The following is a 15,693-nucleotide window of genomic DNA, read 5'->3' on the forward strand; positions in this document are numbered from 1 at the left end:
AAATATTGAATCAAATTATATTATTGCATTTGGTGGAAAATGAAAAATAACAAATTCTCTGTCTCTAATGTTCTATTCTCAACTATATTTTCCTATAGAAGTGAATAACTGACCTTTCTTTCAAAATTTCCCTTATTATACCAATTTGCGAATTTAAATGTATTCATAAATAAATGAAGCGCACATTTATGAACTCGTTACACAATATAATATTCAAACTAGCTAAAACCATACAAACTTCGTGACAATCTCTAGGTACTCGTGACAAACTTAGCAATTGAAAACAGATTTTCACTGAGATTGAAACTGAATCTTGATTGATTTATAACCCTTGAGTATAACTGTGTATCTGTTATTAAAATGAGATGGGTAAAACAATACACACATGCATACTCAACATGTACACACAGCATAAAATACTTGTTATATTAGTTGCTGGTTACTCTAATAATTTACTTTAGTTAAGGAAGAGCGCGACCTCCTCAAAAGCTTTCTTCTAAAGTTACTAGGGTATTTTATACGGACTCAATCTACTTTCTTAAGATTTTTATGAGAATAATTAGTAATTAATTTTGTTTAGTTAATAATAACTTTTATTAAAACAATATTTAAACTTAGAAAATTCAATTAGTTAATGAAAGCTTTGACAGTAATTAGAAGAACAACTATGTTCATTACATTTAATTAAATATATTTTATTATGCGTATTGAAGATGAAAATAGCAAAGGTCGTTAAATGTCAAATCCATAACGAGACTACAAATGTTAATAATCGCAATGAACTGGCAACACAGTTATAATTCACTAACCGAGCCGTGGGAAGCTCTGACTGTGTCAAAGCTATTGTAGAGAAAGTTGCACTTGATATAATTATTTGGAAAATCTCTATATATAAAAATGAATCCCTATTTGCTTTGGTCACGGCATCACGCGTGAACGGCTAAACAATTTCGATCATTATTATATTGATGTGTTCGTTATTGTCAGGAGAAGGATCTGATGAAAGAAAACCGCAAGAAATTTGAGCGTAAAAGTTAAGAAAATGCGAAAACTTAACGGCAATTTATACTTCTCGGGTTTGACAATTTGCGCGAAGATAGGACAACGTCTGTCGGGTCAGTTAGTTTTATATACATTTTATTACATATTTGTAGAGTGCAGTAGCTTCAGTGGTGAGGAACTCGTATTTCAAATCGATAATTCGGGGCTTCGAGACCAAGCGAGCGTGCAGGAAATAAATTGATTTTTAATTTATCTGCGCATGATAACTCAACAACTGCTCGAAGCGATCGTCGTGCTCGAACATCGTGAGGAAATTGACATGTCGAGGAATCAAAAGTTGGTTCAGTGGGAACAAAATAATATGAGGGCTGATGATGATATCCGTAAACAAAACTTACACGACGACGAGGTAAATATTATGTTCATCGTATTTTTCCAATAGGAGAATGAACCCACATCTTTATTATAATAAGACAGTCTCTGAACAGAAATGGATTGACAGCTATGGCTCCGTCAGTTATTGTAATAATATTACAAAACCAAAGAGATTGTTAGTAAAAAATAATAATTCAAGTGAATGTTTCGTTTTTTATTAACAATCACAAATTTCGTTAAAAAAGGCGTCGCGTAGGTACACATTTTTCTAGATAATTTAAGCACTAAAAAAGGAATCAATAGGCTTTTATATTCAAAGAATTTGTAGAAAATTATAATTGGGACAGAAAATACGCGACACTGGTATTTTGTGACGTGACTTTAAAATATTCCAAATATTAGAGAAAAACCGATTCTCTACTTTCTTGCAATATTGTTGTGTTACTAGGAAAAGATTATCAGCGATAGTATTATAGTATGCATGCACGACCGCGTTCGGTAAAAAACTTTAATGCTTTATACGTTAATTTTTAGTCATTTAATCGGCCTTCTTACTGGCATTTTTATTGAAAAAATAAAAATAATACGTTATTTCGATGTGCGTCATAATGATAATAAGCTTAAAAAAACAATGCACTTTTATTAGCGCTCTTTAAATTTTTACCTTAATTATACCTTCGATTTTAAGCAAATTTTTCATATTATATTCTGATCTATGCAATATGCGATTACTGTATACAACATCCACAAATGTATATATCGTAGATATATCACTGAAAGAAATATGACTTGATAGAAGGAAATGAAATGTCAGTCTATCCTTGAAGACTTTTATTGTACTAGACTCGGTTGATATGATCGATCTATTAGATTTTCTTTTACGCAGAATATCATCGAGATCTGTCTATGACATTCACGTTAACTATGAATATAAATGAACTGGAATAGACATTGTACGGCTTACAAAACTCCTTGTACAAATGTGAATATTTAGAATAATACTTGATAGAATTGAAGACCACTGAAAAAAATAGCTTATTGGAACCGAATATGACTGAACTTTCCTTACTTAAGATTAATAAATCGCATAAAAAATGGTTCCAAGCAATGTTCAATTTATTTGTCTTAGGTAAATCAGTATATTCCAATTATGTATAATGTACATAGATATAATTAAAGGAAAACATGTCAAGCGAACATAGTACAGAGTAAATCTCGATCGAACTGGCTCCGAAGAATAATTTATCTTATCTAACTAATGAGATGTTATCAGCCGCTATTGTGGCTTCGATATTACGTAGCGAATTTATTTTATGCTTACACGAGGAAGCACTTGAGAAATGCGAATTGATCGAATAAGTTCAGATAAAATTGCTTGCGATTTGAAATTCTTGAGCACGATGTAGGTAGGATTTCTGATACAAATTCCTTGAGAATTGAAGACGGGTCGTTGCTTTAATAGCGAAAGTATTCGGTTGCATACTTTCTTGTGTACTTGAGTTTTGATCGCGTCATTGCCTCAGTGTTGAGAGTGGTAACTCAACGATTTGAGTTCGATATCCAATTGAGTATGCTTGAATGTAGAAGACTTATTTCCTAATTACCCATCTATTAGTGAAATTAACGTAAATACATATTATTGCAGTCTCCACTATAGTCCTTTTACTTTACTAAAAGAATCTTATGTGTACATTTTGCTACACAAAATGTAAAATATTAATAAATAGATTTAATTTCGATATTCTCATAGCTGGTACGCTATCAGTTTCACAATAATTATGCCCGCTTTATTGATCTATGAAACTGGTTACGAAATGGATATAATTGATAGCTTGTTAATAAGTTAGTCTGTGAGATTTCAAGTATTTACGCTTGAATATGAATACATATAATGAAAGGAGGTAGTAATATTTGAACCTACAGCTACATCGTATTTGAAAGTTTTTCTATTGTAAGCGTAATTCATTCAAATACGTACAAAAATAGTTCCTAGTAAAAAACGACTGCCATTAGTTAGAGAAAAGGAAAACAAAGCGTATTTGCTAGCGGCTTTTTAGGGTCAATTCATTGTATAAGCAAAACAGGAGTGTCTAATTGATTAGTTTCTATTGATGCCAAACAAAACAAATGGATTTAGCTCGGAACTTGCGATAAATTACGAACTCAATCCCAATGAACGTAGCATTTATCTAACTTCGCTTCGGGAATAGTTTAAGAGCTTAGTTATCGGTGGAAAAATACTCGAGAATAAGTAAGTAGTTAGGTACTGTGAATGGGAGAAGCTTCGATAGGGTTATAGAAAGTTGACCCGTACTAGCGTTATAGCTACTATTAGGTATTCTGTGCCCATACAGAACAATAATAGCACATTACAGCAATGAAATGCGTACAATTGTGTATAGACTAAACTATAGAGTAAATACAGAGGAGTTTGTTGAACCTCTCTTCTTTATATTTTCTATTATGAATTTTTATATATCTCTCCATTTCACAATGATTGAAGATACTTATGTCACATAATACTTAATAGTAGCTTATGCTTATATTAATCAAGAGGGACACATATATTTCTTTGACTAAACACGTAAAAGATTTAATTATAATTTTCTTAAAAGAGTGAGAATTCCTCCAAAAAATAAGCAGTAACAAATTGAATTAAATGTCATAAAAAAACAAACTAACGAAATCATGAACACTAACAATTCCATTCTCATATTCGTCACAACTCTTTGCCAACTAAAAGCATTGTCTGTATTAATTATTTAAAGGAATTTTGACAATGGTTTAAGAACAATAAAAACAACGAGGTCGTGTTACCATGTTGCTGTACTGGGTTCATTCCCACAATTATTATAAGTCTATACCTGAAGGTCACCAACGGTCCATACTTTATCCGTACTAATTGTTATCTCGATCTAAATGTTTAGAAACTATACCCGTATATCAAGGCCGAAAATTGATGTGTTTTAAGATATCTTTATGGATTTGTTTAAGGCAAATGATTTTTGTTAAGATAACGAACTCTCCCATTGTTCTAAACAATAGCAATTTCTTAAAAACACTTGAAATATATAAGAATCCTTTATTTTGCACTAAAATCAAGATTTTAGTGCAAAATAAAGGGTCATTAAATTACCTATTATTTGTTGAAACGGTCGTAGAATAACAAATTGCACGTTTTATACATAAAAGTTTATATCCCAATGTTTTATACCCGTGTAAAATGAAATTCAAGATTAACCCTATTTAGGAGCCATAAAAAGTATTAAGATAAACAACCAAACCTTTATATTTGCGCTTCAAGATCATTCCCTATCAAATTTTAATTAAATTTATTTAGTGACGGTAATTACAATAGATATTATATAGTTACATTGCATGTTCAAACAAAATTAAAGCCAATTTACCTGACGTTGTATTTATTATAAATGAATCAAATGTCAAAATAATTCAACATGCTTCAACAAACGTGCTTGTAGATACTATTGCCCCATTAATCTTGTCAAAATTAAATAGTGGTTATTGTTTTAAATTATATTAGTAGCCAAATGGCTTTAAAATAAAACTATAATTTAGTACTAACTGCTATATAATAAACAAATGTTTTCTCTACAATAGAATCATATGTCTACACTTACAGGTTTTACGCGTGAAATAATTAATTGGATTTTAAACCTATTCGGTGTATTAACTTTTCATTTCATAACAGTCAAAACGAAAAGTGTTCTTTTGAATGCTATATCTTATCTGTGGTGCAATGTTAACTTTTGAGAATGCAAGCATGCGTTAAAACAAATCAAGCATAGAAGCAAGTCATGCGTATGTTAGCTTAATAGTTAATACCATACCATAACGCTATAATCGGCGTACTTCGTGAGCGGGAAAGACGGTTAATGCATTCTAATCGGTAAGAAGTGAAGTTGCATATATGTAGTTAAGAGATCAATTAAATGCGAATATTTGCTGACACGTGGTATGTTTGAATTGTCATTAAAAGTCTTCTAAAAAGTAAATACAAAATAGCTTCAGTTTATATTTCTAAGCATCCGTTTATATGACATATTCTAGGGCTTTGCCCAACTTAAAATAACTGTATTTAGATACACATAGAGTATATTTCGTAAGAATGAGCTACATTTTCCAATATACAATCAAACGTGTTCCCAATAGTATAACATTAAACATCATCCGAAAAATATGTTTGTTTTTCTTTTCCGCGCTTACTGTTTGTGTTTATAGAGCATTAAAATTAAATATTTAAAGAGAATTTCAGTGGAGAAATATTTTTTTTTTTATACGTTAGAAAATTGTGCAACATGCACATTGCACAAGAATTATAAACCGTTTCATTTGTTGTTAACACTAAGTGCAGAAAGGGGTTGAGACACGGTCTCTTACTTCTTAACATGCAGCAGGCTTCACTTTCATTACGTTTCATTTTCTATATGTGTAAATTGTACGTAAAGAAAATATATTCAATTTTTTACAGTAAACTTTAAATTAAGGATCTTCTAGTTACTTACATAACTTGGCATCCACTTCAAATAAAACGGCTATCGAATTCAAGGGAAATCCTTAGTGCATTTGTAATTAAATAATTGTAGGTATTCACATCATAATATATACAGGTGTACATATACTTATCTCGCTTAGATACATCCCAGTTCACTCGACTCGGCTGTCCACAGATTATATCTCATACAGGATATATGTAACGGTAAATTCACTGCAACATCCATAACAATGACGTCACTTCATTTACAATTCAGACACGTCAATTCATCTATTGAATTGACACAGTGTAGGCACAAATTGCGTTTTCAGTGCCACCATACAATCTAGTACCTACTACTTGTTTATTTATGTACGTACCTTTATTAATAACGTCATTTTGTAAATAATTGGGTTTAGAATAACCAACATTGAAAAGCATACAATATGATTAGTGATTATAGAGCTTTAATGTCTACACATAATTATTTAAAAATGAATATCGAGAGGAGTGTGAAAATTAAAGTATTATGTTTGAATAAATAATTTTGGGGAATTAATATAGATCTATGAAATGCTTAATTATCTGTTAGCCTCCTATAAGCACCCAGAGCAAACTAAGAATTAATTCACTTTCAAACCTTGAGGAAAAGCATGGAATTACGTTATGGAGAGAGATTTAAGTATATTATACAACCATTCATCTCTACTCTATAAGAAAATATTTGATTGTAGGCTGTGTTCATACACACGAGTTATTGCTTTTTTTAAGTGAAATTTCTGTATGCGAGCTGAGAGTAAAGTTTTAAGGTCGCGTCATGACAATACCGTCACATCATTCATCATTTTGGTATCATTGAATCTTGCTAAAAAATTTTCACTTCTGACACGTAAGCTCGGCACAAATGCTCTTTTTTATAATAAGGTTAGAACTAATCTATACGCGGCCCCTTTTTTTAAAGAAATGGAATAATTGCATTATATTTGTAGTACCTAGTTTAAATACTACTCATAAATTGAGAAATAAGTTTAACCCGATTAAGTAGGAAATGAGTCACAGGATTTTGCAAAATACTATTTGCAATCTGACAGAAAACAAGTACCGGACTACAGATAAAATATAGTTGTACCTATTTGTGTGACGTAATAAAGTTGACAGTTACTGTAACCAAGTCATATTATATTCATTTATGCTAATAAATGAAACGATTTTCATGCACATTGCCTTTACTATTTTTAATAGTACGAACGTGTAGGTGCGTCATTTGATTGTTAATATTATGTTTATGATATTAAATTTAGACATAGCAGGATTATAGTCCTGCAATTTAAAAACTAAAACTAAACTTACTATCTACTAAAATAAACTAGAACTACTTATGGAAATATTATATTATTTCTATCTTAGTCAAAAGATTTCTATTACCTTCCAGAGAGCTAATAATTGTTGATAATATAATATTTCCACAAAGTTATCCGATATAAGTCTGTTATTACAAGTTTAATTACATCTTGATCCCGAGGTAAATATAAATTGTTTCCCAAATGATTTCAGGAGCATTAACTTTTCTTACGAGAGGGTCGGATATAAAAAGTAAATAAAGTCCTTCTCCTCAACATTTTACGCGTTTATCCATCAAATAAAAGAGATTTTGAATTGTAGTGTATATGATACAGTTAATTGAGTCACTGCGTGGCAAAAATATCTTCAGTTGTAAAGGAAAGATTTGAATAATATATTTTGAACATCAAACGATTGCCAATAAATTGCACTATATTTACAGGTTTAATTTTTCCACCTTGAGTCCACCCAAGCCGAGTTATTGAACGGCTAGTTTCTTTTACAAACAGAATCAAATGGTATATTTTCGATATTCACTATATTTTCCAAATAATTGTTTCCACATTTAGTAGGAGAGTTTCTCTACTAAAAATAAATGCATGATATGAGAATGAATGGACAGTTAACACCTATTCTCAATATACAAGTGCGGATAAAACTTATATCAATTGCATTCGAAAAATGTATCGTCTCTACACTACATACAATAAAAATAACTCACTATTACAAGCCTGAATTTCTGCATCATTAAATTCTAATTTCAAAAGAAAATCGTTCTCAAAGTATTACTAAAGTCTTGTATGCAAAGTGGGTAATAGCCACTTTAAAGTAAAAGATGTCCTAAATTTTATAAAGTGGATGTAATTTATCAAATAATTAACCTTTAGAAATCACTTTATACCTGCCACTATCAATAAATGGGACGACCTGTGAAATTTGCTTGACGTTAATAATAGTAATTTTCATCTAGGTCAGACCACCAACTATATTAACTATTTCGCCTCTATCACATATAATATAATACTAAATAGTTGTAACATCACTATGTTAGGTATTTCGGATTTTAGAACTATTTTGGTGACACTATTTGGGTAAGATGTTATCGAATAAATTGACATTCTTGCAACCTTAGTATTTTATGCACTGCTGTATGCTCTGGATGAATTATCAAATTTTCATAAAAAAGATAAAGAAGAAAGAACATTAAATTTAACTTTACTGCATTATTATTGAGTGTATGTGGCTATTATTTTATTGTTTGCTTAAATCTCATACGAATCCGGACGCCATCTAACATCTAAACAACGTCATAATATGTTGCAAAATATTAAAAAAACATTACGAAGACTAATTTATAGCTTTTTATACATTATTATTGAAAACCGGAGTATTGATAATCCGTAATAATTGAAGATTCCTCAAAAACTCAAGCTAACCGCGGATTCAACATTGTAACAAAAATAAGCACAAAGAAGTAATCCAATTCCAATCAACGAGAATTCTCTTTGTTAAAGCTTTAATCAAACCTGAATGATTGGTTGTTTTGCAAAAAAATATATGATTCAGAAATTGTTTTATATTTGATTGGAGATTTAGATGTAGATTATATTGAGTTCTATTTTTATTCATTTCTATTATCTAAAAGAAAAGAGAAACAAAAAGCTTTTCTATACTTAATTTCATTTGAATTCTGTTTACAGCCAGTAAAATTCATGAAAATAGAATATTAACTTCGATATTAAAGCAGGTCGGCCGTCAATTGCAATGCACTATTAATTCTATTATCAAAAGCGTCTGTTTGAATTGCGATTCAAGCTTGATCATATTGAATAGTTGTTTAATTTAGGACCTCATTTGATAATTTGAATCAAAAGGGTAAATCATTTGGAATCCTTCTACTAACTACATTATATTAAACGAGTAGAGTTAGAGTTAGAGTTTTTTTTAGAGTTGTTGTCTTTTCGCAAAAATAGCTCATCATTTGTATAAAATTGTGCACAGATATAGTTTATATCACAGCACAGATTTAGCAGAAAAATTATTCGCAAGCAAGCCGAAAAGTATCAGTTTTATAAGCAATTTAAATAAAATATTTAGTTTCTCTACCATGCTACTTTTATCGTAAATATCAGAATTAAAATACATATGCATTAACCCTAGGCGCCTAATGAACATGTATATCAATAAATAGTATCAAATAAGCACATGGAATGGCTAACTACAGGAAGCCGTCGTCTGTACGTACAGCAAATGTTTACAAATTACTATCCCGGCTACAGACCGATGGAACTTGTTTTATTCGTAATATCCTCTGCAGGATTTACGCCTACAGCCGATTGCTTCCTTTAGGGTGCGTTTCCACCAATAATGTGGGAGGATGTGTAGTGAGAAATATATTTGTAAATAACTAATACGCTTGTAAGTTCAAACTAAATGAAGCGATATGATTGGTTCTTTACAAACACATTCCTCGCTACAGATTCTCGCACATTACTGGTGGAAAATAACGCTTAAGAACCAATCATATCGCTTCATTTGGTTTGAAGTTTGAAGCGTTTAGTGTTTGAAGCGATACTATTGGTCATTTACAAACACATTCCTCGCTACACATCCTCGCACATTATTGGTGGAAAAGCACCCTTAATCCAGGTTTTATAGATATGCCTTTTCCTGTGTTCATATATGTCATTGCCCTATCACATGACATTGTTACGTTCGCTTTTGATAGGTTAAATATAGAATATTTCCTTTGATATTTGTAAACGTTGAACAAGACCCATCTCCTTTGTCATGTCTTTAATGTTCCAGCGAAAAGAGAATAAATTATTATTATCACAACGTAGTAACTTGTTTAATATTTTACTATATATAATATGCGTTTCAGCCTATTAATATATATTTTTATTATGTATACAATTATAATATACCTATGTTTACATAACATGTAGCATTTAGACTTTCAAGAAAACGACTAAATAAATAAGATAGAATACGCTTGTACCAGACATATTTACTTTATTTAATTGCAAACAAATTTAATTGAAGGTTAACCTCTATTAACTATTTCCGTCCCAAATTTTAGACCTTTAAATACATCCAAATATACGTATTTGGAATATAACCTCAACATTAGGTAGGAGTAATAAAAATTGAGCACCAAATTTGCCGTGAGCTCCGTGTCCTTACGATTTGAAAGGTATGTTTTCCATACTCAATGACTCAGAATGTATGGCAATTGAACTCAAATCCCAATTATTCATCCTCCTTCACCTTTAACATATAAATAAACTTTAATGTTTATATCTCGTTGAACTAACATGCATGTTTTTGGAATCTATGGATTAGCTTCATGCTACTTCAATTTAAGCAAACGAAGTTTAACAAGAGTTCAGACTACCTATTGAAGTACTTAAAAATATTTTCATGTGATAAAGCATTAGTGAGCGTACCTTCTCAAAGTATTATAGTACTTACTAGGTTGTAATATATTTCAAACAGTAAAAATTAGAATCTAAATGTGTATCTCATCAAATGTCTATGTCATCTACATCTACACATCTATGAAACATTGTGGTTAAAAACTGAATATTTTTGTAGATTTCATTCTTTAAATTCGAGTCATTTGCGCGTTGAAGCGTTTTTCTGTTGATAGAGCAATAATTGATTAGAAAGAAAGAAAGAAAGAAAAGACATTACATTCATATATTATATTACATCAATCAATTACGTTTTAAACGTACTCGATTGATGTTATACCATATATATGTAAAACATTTGTCCTTTTGTAATAGAGGAAAGGTACTATAGGCTTCAATATTATATGCACAGCCAGTCAATTAGTTATTGTTATACAACCATCCGCAAGTAAGCACAAGGAATGTAACATTATGAAGTAATCATAAAGGCAATAATGTCAATTGCAATGTTAGATAATGCCAAGATATATTTATTTATAGGATTCTTAAAGGACACTATCGAGAAATGCAATAAATCATAAATTAATCGCTGATGTGTCACAATCCACTCGAGTTACGTATTATGAAGTAACCATAATGTCTCTAAGAAAATATGAAGAAGCTGTACCACACGGTTTTTCCCGCATTGGTCAGCTACTATTAGTCTTAATCTTCTATATATTATAAAGGCGAAAGTTTGTAAGTATGGATGTATGGATGTATGGATGTTTGTTACTCTTTCACGTAAAAACTACTGAACCGATTACAATGAAATTTAGCACACATATAGAGGGTAACATATAGGATAGGTTTTATCCCGGAAATCCCACGGGAACGGAAACTATGCGGGTTTTCCTTTGAAAACGCGGGCGAAGCCGCGGGCGGAAATCTAGTGTGATCATATATAGCATATAGCCTTCCTCGATAAGTGGACTTTTCTCTATCTAACAGTGAAATAATTGTTCATTTCGGAGCCGCGGTTCCTGAGATTCGCGCGTTCAAGCAAACAAAGAAACTCATCAACTTTACAATATTAGGTAGAATATATTTCATATACATTGCGTTATACTGAATCATACAAAATATATCGAAACACGAGTTGTATCGTCAAATTCCATATACGATCGCTGTACACGTAACTCTAACAAAAACTCTTTTAATATATCTCCAACATGTACGTTCGTACAGGCGTGAAATGAATATTACGATGGCACCAAGGTTTTATTTCAAATTACCAAGAGCGAAAGACATTCCAATTTTCTAGAGGAATTCTCTAGTATGTCAGTCTGCCCGAAATATTATATGCTATATTTAATATTCCATAGATTTTACGATGTTAATGTGATTACGTGCTCACTCGATTGCCAGAGATTTCTCATCAATGACATATAACAACAATTTATTGTACATTAATATCATATCTATGACATTCCTTACTAACCTTTGTTTCTAAAGGGGGAGGGTAACGTATTTATATTTATTACCTAGACACGCATTGTCAGGAGGTTATTGATAATAGGCAGAATCTTTATAAAAGAAACATAACATTTCAACTTTTGTTAAATGTGAACGAATGAAAATAAAGATTATTTTCTACGGTTGGTGATCATTTTCTTAAAACTAAATATTTTTTTTTCTTTTTTCATGGCAAGAAGATACTACATAAAATTGTGTTTTTATGCAAGTAATTATACTATGCTGTACTATGTTGTGAAAGAAGGTTATATTAGTTAAAAAATTAACAGAAAATATTTCGCAATGTACCAGGAACCCATGATCACAAAGAACAAGACCGGTGTTGGGAAATGATCGGTATCTTATAATTGTTATATTATTATCTGTAAGCTAGCTTGTATTGTTTAACGGAAATAGCATTGTGTGTGAAACCTTAAATTATTTTTTATTTATCGTGATCACTGTTGTGATTAAATTTAAGTGCCCAATTATTATGCTTCTATGTGATATAAAAATTAACAATTTAATAGCAAAGGTCATAAGTATGTAAAAAATTATCAAAAAATATGCACATTTTTTCATCCATTTCTCTTAAAAATTACAAACGAGAATAAACGTAGGTATGCTATGATATAAGATTCATATTTGATTCGGCTGGATAGCAATTTTGGTCGTGGTCGTCATCCTCGTACTTTTAAAAAAACCTCATAATATTATGCTTATGTCAATTAGTAGCGATAGCGGATTCTGTTCCTAAACGTTTCTGTCATTTGTCTAAAGGCCCTCTATAGGTTTGTTACTTCACAAAAACGAAAGAATGTAAACGATAGGGTTATTCAAGCATAATTCAATTAATCTATTGTTCTTGCGGACAATAGACAAAAATACCATTTAAAGAAATGATTTTCTTTATGTTGTAAAAGTACTTACTTCTTTGTAAAGTTAATTCGCAATCATTGTGTCAATTTTCATGGAAATTGATAACGTTTTTAAAATCATTTTTATAATTCCACCTATTAAACTTAAATACCAACAAAAGCATAGTACAAGCTTAAGCTAAATGAAGCTATTAATTTGGTTAACAATTTAAACAGTAATAGCCAACCGTATCTAGAAACTAAAAGTAGAGCGGACAATAGTTTAAACAAAATTATCATAGAATGCAGTAAATGTCTGTAGTGTATGATTATCTTATTAAAAATATTAATTCCCTTACAAACACATTATAATAAAGCCTGTTAGACTTAAAATCTGTACTAAAAAAACTCTAAGAAAAACGATAAGAAATAACATTTGAATTTAGTCAAACTCTTTCCATAATTGTTTCATTCGTTGAACTCTAAACCTTCTTATTATTACATTCATACAGCAAAGTTACTTATTGAAACAATAACAAGCATTCAGTCGTCTAATTAGTTGTTTTATCAAAATAATAATCTTATTAATTAATGATTATAAAACTGACAATTCTTCATATTTATTTCAAAGAAGACAAAAGTCATAATATCACAAAGATGAGTCAATTAAAACTGTAAACCTATTAATTGCTACAGTCACATAGCAAAGTTACTAATTGAAACAATAACAAAGTATTCAACCTTCTAATTAGCCTTTTATCGATTTAATAATCCAATTAAATAATGTTTATAGCTGACAATTCTTCATAATTATTTCAAAGACAAAATATGTCATAACAAGAGTATTTATTTTTAAACCAATTATTATCTAAACGTTCAACTCATAATTCTTAATATTTATTTCAAAGATTAAACAAAGAGTTCATTAATTTATATTAACGTAGACGTAATGAAATCAAACAGGCAAGAATGTATATTACGTCATTACAACGATATCCCGGCACGCTCCCTCTGAAAATATTAAACTTTCGTCTGTGCACATGTATCACGCAAAAACTACATAATTAATGAACAGTATTCTCGTTTTCACTGTTACACGTAAATATATCCGTGAATAGCTGGGAAATATTTCATGTAATTGAGATTTTCTTGTTGTCAAGCATTTATGGGTTTTAGTCATTGAGATAATATTACTACGTATGGAGGAGACACCACGAACAAAATCTGTGCGCCTTTTTTTTACTCTAAGTTTTAAAAATTATTATCTAGTTAGGTACTTACCGATGAAAAGTTATGATAGTCACTTTTCCGTATTATTTGTATTATTTGTGCAATATCGTAACACACACGAAGGCATATTTGATGCGGGTCACTTTAAAACAAATAAAAAATGAGCGTGGAGTTAAGCCATATGATATGGCTTATGTTGAGCGGAACATAAGTAATGTAGGCGGTGTCGTCTCCATATGTATATCTCAATGGTTTTAGTATGTAATATATTTCGTCAATTTTAGTGCCCTAATTCAAAAGATAAGTTATGATAACTTATGACTGTTAGAAATAGATGGTTCTTTTTTCAATCTGTATGCTCATTGCTCAATGCTATTTGTAATTGTCGTTCACATAAACGTAGAGGCTCACAATTCATACTCTAGTTCATATTCTAATATATTATAATCACAATAATATGTTTATTATAGAGGTTAAACGTTAGCAATAATAATAATATGAAATGAGTATTCGAAGTAATAATGAAAACAAATTAAATGTAGAGCTGAGACGAGAAAATTCTTATACATTTTATCACAAAGTTTAAAATCGATATGCAATCAGTTTTAATTTATTAATATTAATAAGTACAGCAACTTATACAAAGTTGCCGTTAGTAAATGAAATGCAAATGAACAGTTAACTGCTTGAATAATTTTATAGGCAGATTATTTTGAAATAGTGGTAAAATTGTAGCTACATCTTCATGGTTAAGAATTAAGATAACTCTCAAATTTCCCGCGCATTTTCCAATGATTGAGCACGCGCTCATCTATTTGATTGATGCTATCTTCCTAATTAAATGAATTTAAAAAGGAAAGTAATTTTGCTATAATAATCATTCAGGTCGGGGTTTCCTTTCTTCGTGATAAATTAAGAATTTTGTTTGCTTCCAGATCTGATTTTATTATATTATAAGCTAGTTACAAAAATTTCGTCTATAAGTTCCATTAGGAACATCTATCTAAAAACTATAAAATATATAAACCACCATAAAAAAGCATTTTTCTCATTAACTATGTACTTGCCAGAAAAAAAAACTTACCTAGAATCAGTAAAATCTTGAGTTCCATGTTTATGGCAACACTGGCACAGAATAAAAAAGAAAAAAAAAGGATTAGTTCGATTCAAAATTGGAATGTTTTTGCGGCGGCGTACGTCGCGCGTTACCGCCAAACCGCGTATGTTTGTATGCGCTTGTCTTTCGAGATGACCACCTCAAGCGCATTCACTTTCTACGTAGTGGGGCTGCTAGGAAGACCGGGAACGGTCTGTTGACTCAACAGCATAATCATTGCTTACCTTGCACAATACAGACAATGCATATTTTATTTGATTCTAAAACACGATTGACCTTATTATCGGGTAATCAAGAAAGCTTTTGTAAGTTCTAAAGGAAACATTTCTGTTAGCGTAATGCCAATACTGATATCGACGTCTGGGAATT

The 15,693-nt window shown here is 30.6% G+C and overlaps 1 protein-coding gene across 2 annotated transcripts in view; it reads right to left on the reverse strand.

Moving 5' to 3' along the window:
• The window catches only part of LOC149479383 (uncharacterized), a 44,808-nt gene extending 29,356 nt beyond the window's left edge, over window positions 1–15,452 (reverse strand). For both annotated transcript variants that reach the window (XM_089707800.1, XM_089707799.1), the window contains exon 1: window positions 15,292–15,452. In XM_089707800.1, the coding sequence (XP_089563926.1) occupies window positions 15,292–15,319 (28 nt within the window). In that variant the 5' untranslated portion in view covers window positions 15,320–15,452. The remainder of the gene's footprint in view (window positions 1–15,291) is intronic.
• Between the last annotated feature and the right edge of the window lie 241 nt (window positions 15,453–15,693).

This window comes from Colias philodice, chromosome 20 (assembly GCF_061535455.1).
Source record: "Colias philodice isolate Cphi_HAF_F1 chromosome 20, ilColPhil1 Martin Lab GWU primary, whole genome shotgun sequence".
NCBI classification, from domain to species: Eukaryota; Metazoa; Arthropoda; class Insecta; order Lepidoptera; family Pieridae; genus Colias; species Colias philodice.